Raw genomic sequence first — 6000 nt, forward strand, 5'->3', positions numbered from 1 at the left:
GGATCCCGGGGGGGGGACACAGGGAGCCCGGCGTGGGGGGGACATGGGGACCCCCCCATGGGGACACACGACCCCGGGGGAACACGGAGATCCGGGGGGGACACAGAGACCCCACTGGGATCCAGGGGGCACAGGGACCCCCCCGGCAGCGCTCCCCGCCCCCCCCGCCATTTCCGCCCCCCCGGCGCCGCGGAGCCGGGACCGGATGCGGCGGGGGGGGCAGCGGGGCGGGGGGGGCAGCGGGGGCGGGGCGGGCGGGGCGGGGCGGAGCGGGGCTATAAACGCCCTCGGCCGGGCCCCCCCTCCCGCCGCCGCCATGGAGGAGGCGCAGCGGCTGCTCACGGTGTCGGTCTGGAAGCTCTACCGGGGCCGCTTCCAGCGCGGCGGCCTCCGCCTGCACCGGAGCCTGCAGCTCTCGCTGCTCGTCCGCGCCGCCCGCTGCCGCTACCTGAGCGCCCGCGCCGCCGCCGAGACGGCACCGGGACCGGCACCGGGACCCGCCGCGGGGGCCCCACCGGGAACCGCACCGGGACCCGCGCACCCGCCGTTCCTACCGGGAACCACAACGGAGACCCCACCGGGACCCGCGCACCCGCCGTTCGCACCGGGACCCGCCGCGGGGACCCCACCGGGACCGGGACCCGCGCACCCGCTCTTCGTACCGGGACCCGTCACGGAGCCGGGACCGGGACCCGCGCACCCGCCGTTCGTACCGGGAACCGCCACGGAGACCCCACCGGGACCGGCACCGGGACCCGCCATGGGGACCCCACCGGCGACGGGACCCGCGGACCCCCCGTTCGCACCGACCCCGCACCGGGGAGACCGACCGACCCCGACCCCGCTCAGCGCCCCGGACCGGACGGACCCAGCGGCCCCGGACCCCGCGAACCGGGCCCCCCCGAGCCGGTACCGCGACCCCCCGAGCGCCCCGCGGCTGCCGCCCCCCCAGGCCGCCCGGAGCCCCCCCGGGCCCCCCCCGGCGGCGCGGGCCGGGCGGAAGCGGCGCAGCAGCGGCTCGGGCGGGCCCGGGGCGGTGCCGGTTCCGAGCAAACGGGCGCGGCTGGAGCCGGACGAGCCGCCGCTCGGCCCGGGGCCCCCCGGGCGCTGCTCGGGCCCCCCCGCCGCCGCCTTCGGGCTCCTGGTCCGCGCCGTGGGGGCGTGTTGAGACCGGACCACCCCCCCCGGGACATGGAACCGGTACCTGGAAACCCACGGGACACGCGGAACCGATACGTGGAACCTCCGGGACACGGAACCGGTACGGGGGGGACACGGAGACCCCCCGGGACACACGGGACTAAGGCGGGGAAACCCGGGACACCCGGAACCGGTACGGGGGGGACACGGAGAACCCCCGGGACACGCGGAACTGGTCCGTGGAAACCCACGGGACACATGGAACCGATACGTGGAAACCTCGGGGACACGGAACCGGTACGGGGGGGACACGGAGCCCACCCCCGGTACACACGGGACTAAGGCGGGGACCCCCCGGGACACACGGAACCGGTGTGGGGGGGACACGGAGCCCCCCCCGGGCCACACGGCGCGGGCACAGGGCCTCTCGGGTACCGGTGCCCCCCCCGCCGTGACGGACCGGCGGTTGTTTCGTGCGGGGGGGGCTCCAGGCCGGCCCTGCCTCCCCCGCTTTAATTATTTTGTTAATGAAATAAAAGTGGTTTTTGTGCAGCTGCTGCCGCGGGGGGGTCGCTCTGTGTCCCCCCCCTCAGTTTGGGGGGCAAAGGGGTTTGGGGGGGGGTCGGGCTGTTTGTGCCCCGGGCCCAGCCCGAACTTTGGGGGAAAAAGTTCTTGTTTTGGGGGCGGGGGGGGTTGTGCCCCAGTTTCCCCTCCGGGGGCAGGATGCGGGGGGGGGCGGGGAACCCCCCGGTTCCGGGAAGCTGCACGTGCTGCCCGCGGGGGGGGGGGGGGCGGGGGCGAGGCGGGGCGCCCGGATGCCTGGGTCCTTTCCCGGGGGAGCCCCCGGTCCCTCCAGGCGGGGCGGGGGGGGTTCCCGGTGACGGGGGGGGGGCCCGATCCCGAGAAGCAGCGAGAAGGGGCTCGATCCAAAATTCGTCCGGTTTTTAATGGTTCCGTTTGTCGGGGGGGGCGGGTTCTTTTTGTTTTACTCTTTATTTCGGGGTCGGTAACTCGGTTCATGCAATGGCGGCCGCCCGGCCCCCGCCGCCTCCGTGCCTGGGGGGGCCGCTGCCGCTTCCCGGTGCCGCTTCGCTTCCCGGTGCCGCTTCCCGGTGCCGCTTCGCTTCCCGGTGCCGCTTCCCGGTGCCGCTTCGCGTGCCGGTGCCGCTTCTCGGTGCCGCCTCCCGGTGCCGCTTCCGGGTGCCGCTTCGCTTCCCGGTGCCGCTTCCCGGGCCGGGCTCCCCCGCTCCCGTTTCCGCGGCCCGTTCCCGCCCCGGCGGCTCCTCCGGCCGGGGGCTCCGCGCCCGTGCGGGTTGATGGGGGGGGTCCCGGGGCCGCCCCCCGCGGCGGCTCCTCCAGATGATAAAACTCATCCATAGCCCCGGGAGCGGGCGGGCGCGGGGGGTTCGCGCGGCGCCGCTGCCGCCCTGTCGCGATAGTCGCGGGCGCCGCTAGCAGCAGTCATCGTCCGTCTCGCTGTACGGGTCGCGGAGGCCGGGCCGCCCCTTCCCGGGCACCGGGTAGTAGCCGTTGGGCAACCGGCGGCCGGGCCGCGGGGGCGACAAGCCCGGGCCGCCCCCCCCGCCGCCGCCGCGGGGGCCCCGGGGGCCGCGGCCGTCGAGCGGCGGCTCCGCGTCGCGGGGGCCGCGGGGGGGGTCGGGCCAGCGGGCGGCGGCGCGGGCGGCGCGGGGCGGCTCGGCGGGCGGGGCGCGGCGCGGGCCGCGCGCGGGGGGCGGCGCGGCGGGCGGGGGGCGCCGGGCGGCGGGCGAGTAGGAGACGTGCGGGCGCGGCGTGGCGGGCGTGGGCGGCAGCTGGCGGCGCGCGCGCCGGGGGGTGCTGGTCCCCGAGGTGCTGAGCACCGGGCTGCCGCTCACCGAACTACTGCCCTACAGCAACAGCGACACAACGGCATGGCGGGGGCACCGGGCACGGACACGGGGGGCACGGGGACACGGACGGGCGGGGCACGGACACGGACACGGGGGCACGGACACGGACACGGGGGGCACGGACACGGGGGGCACGGGGACACGGACACGGGGGGCACGGGGACACGGACGGGCGGGGCACGGGGACACGGACACGGGGGCACGGACACGGACACGGGGGGCACGGGGACACGGACACGGGGGGCACGGGGACACGGACACGGCGGGGGCACCGGACACGGACACGGGGGGCACGGGGACACGGACACGGGGGGCACGGGGACACGGACACGGGGGGCACGGCGAGAACGTGGGGACACAGACACGGCAGACATGGGAGGGGATGCAGTGTGGGAATAAGGGACACAGGGGACACGGGCAGAACGTGGGAACACAGACACGGGGGACATGGGTCACAGGGAGAACGTGGGGGACATGGACACGGGGGACACGGACATGGGGGACACGCGGGGGTGTGAAACGGGACACGAGGGCGGGGACACAGACATGAGAGGAGGGACATGGAGCGTGGGAACGGGGGACACAGGGACACGGATGAAGGGGCGGGGGGGGCGCGGGGGGGGTGTGGGCACAAGGGAAGGGACACGGGGGCACACACAGGGGTTGGGAGGACAAGTGGAGACACAGGGGGACATCGGGGGGACACAGCCACGGGGGGGGGGGTCACGGCCACGGGGGGGGGTCACGGCCACGGGCGTACACAGCCACGGGGGGGGGGGGGGGTCACAGCCACGGGCCATGCGGACACGGGGGGGCAGAGATAAGCAGCGGGAACACAATGGGGGGGAAACCAAAGGAGAGAAGCAGAGGGGAGAGAAGTGAGAAGAGGTGGGGGGGCGGGGGGGTCCCCCCAAAGCCGCTCGCAAGGCACCGGGGGGGGGGGCGGGGGGGGTCAGCCGGGGGAGCGGGGGCTGGAGGAGTTTGGAAGAGTCGGCCTGGGGCGAACCCGCACCCCAAATCGTTACCTGGGGGGGGACGCACCCCCTGCACCCCCAGCCGCTCCCATGGGGACCCGGGGGTCAGGGACCGTCCCATCGCCGGCCGGGGGAGGTGCGGGGGGGTCACCCCCATTCAGGCCTGTGCCCCCGCCCCTCGCCGAGGGGGGCGCGGGGGGGGGGTTTGTTCCAAACTTTCCAGCGTGGCCAAGGGGGGCGGCCGAGCCGGGGGGGCCGGAGCAGGCGGGGGGGCCCGAAGCGCTTACCTGGGCCCCCCCTCGTGGGGACGGCGCAGCCACAGCCCAGCGATGGAGACAGAGAGTGAATCACGGGCCCCCCAAAGCAGCGGGGGCACCGGGGGCCAAGCGGGGGGGCCGTGCGGGGGGGGGGGCAAGAGTGGGAAGGGGGGGGCATCCGGAGGGGTCAACGTGTCACCAAGCCAATCCCCACATCCCCCGAGGGGTGTCCCCGTGTCCCCCCCGTCACCCTCTATTGGGAGGGGCTGCACCCCCACACTGGGTACTGGGGGGTTCCATTGGGGGGTTCTATTGAGGGGTTCCGTTGGGGGGATTCCATTGGGGGGTTCTATTGGGGGGATTCCATTGGGGGGATTCCATTGGGGGTTCTATTGGGGGGTTTCCATTGGGGGGATTCCATTGGGGGTTGTATTGGGGGGTTCCATTGGGGGGGTCCATGGGTGTCACTGGGATCCTGGCTGCCACCAGCGTAAACTGGGTGGACAGGAACCCCCCCCTCCGCCCCCCCCCGAGTGACCCTGGTGGGGGTCCCAATGCCCCAGCACTGGGCGGGGCGGGGGGTCCAGGGGATGCCGGGGGGGTCTTTGGTTGAACCCCGAGCCAGAGCACCCAGCCGAGGGGGCGCAGCCCTTGGTGGGGGGGGGCCCTAGAGGCGCAGGGGGGGGCGGCGGGGGGCACCCACCTGGCGGGGGGGCGCGTGCTCCCGGCCCTCGCTGGGCGAGCGGGCCCAGCGGCGCTCGCGGGGCCGCGCGTGCTCGTGGCGCTCGGGGGGGCCGCGCTCGCGCTCGCCCGCGCCGGGGGGGCCGTGGTGGTGGTGGTGGTGGTGGTGGTGGTGCCGGTGCCGGCGCTCCTTGGCGCGCCCGCGCTCCGCGTCCCCGCGCTCCCGGGGGGCGTCGCCGGGCTCCGCGCCCAGCCCTGCGGGACACGGCGTCACGCGGGGGGTGGGGGGACATGGGACATGGGGGAGGTGGGGTGGCCCGGGGACATGATGGGAACATGGTGGGGATGGGGTGGCCCTGGGGACATGGTGGAGATGGCGACACGGTGGAGATGGGGTGGCCCTGGACACGGGGGAGATGGGGTGGCCCTGGGGACATGGGGACACAGTGGAGATGGGGACATGGTGGAGATGGGGACACAGTGGAGACCAGGTGGCCCTGGGGACATGGGGACATGGTGGAGATGGCGACACGGTGGAGATGGGGTGGCCCTGGGGACATGGTAGAGATGGGGTGGCCCCGGGGACATGGGGTGCAGGACATGGGGACACAGGCGGCCCTGGGGACACAGCGGAGATGGGGCGGCGCGGGGTCCCACCTGCGTCCCCGTCGGCGTGGCGGCTGAGGGGGCGCTCGGCGCGGTGTCCCCGGTCGCGGCGCCGCGGGTGCTGCCGCGGTCCCTCCTCGGGGACGGGCACCACGCGCTCCAGGGAGAAATCGTCCAGGCGGACGGCGCGGGCGCGGGGGGGGCCCAGCAGGGACGCCGAGCGCGTCATGGGGCTGGCGTCCACGGGCTGGGGACAGGGACAGGGACATCATGGGGACATCATGGGGACATGGGGACAGCGCGTCATGGGGCTGGCGTCCACGGGCTGGGGACAGGGACAGGGACATCATGGGGACATCATGGGGACATGGGGACAGCGCGTCACGGGGCTGGCGTCCACGGGCTGGGGACAGGGACAGGGACATCATGGGGACATCATGGGGACATGGGGAC

General features: G+C 75.2%; 2 protein-coding genes across 2 annotated transcripts; one reads left to right on the forward strand and one right to left on the reverse strand.

Annotated features, from left to right (window-relative positions):
• Nucleotides 1–272: 272 nt before the first annotated feature.
• On the forward strand, nucleotides 273–1692 carry IER2 (immediate early response 2). The gene has a single exon (XM_082077178.1). It carries the CDS (start codon nucleotides 317–319, stop codon nucleotides 1166–1168), a length of 852 nt encoding a protein of 283 aa, XP_081933304.1. The 5' UTR covers nucleotides 273–316; the 3' UTR covers nucleotides 1169–1692.
• Nucleotides 1693–2591: 899 nt separating this feature from the next.
• On the reverse strand, nucleotides 2592–5794 carry CACNA1A (calcium voltage-gated channel subunit alpha1 A; the record flags this gene model as incomplete). The annotated part of the gene is made up of 4 exons (XM_082077196.1): nucleotides 2592–2645; nucleotides 2868–3026; nucleotides 4964–5196; nucleotides 5599–5794. Coding segments are annotated over 4 exons (642 nt in total), but the record flags the coding sequence as incomplete, so codon positions are not given.
• Between the last annotated feature and the right edge of the window lie 206 nt (nucleotides 5795–6000).

The sequence above is a fragment of the Streptopelia decaocto genome (assembly GCF_964273445.1).
Source record: "Streptopelia decaocto genome assembly, contig: HAP1_SCAFFOLD_688, whole genome shotgun sequence".
NCBI lineage: Eukaryota > Metazoa > Chordata > Aves > Columbiformes > Columbidae > Streptopelia > Streptopelia decaocto.

What these genes read in the sequence shown, in the direction of transcription:
- IER2 (XM_082077178.1), top strand. Translation starts at nt 317, where the DNA reads ATGGAGGAGGCGCAGCGGCTGCTCACGGTGTCGGTCTGGAAGCTCTAC.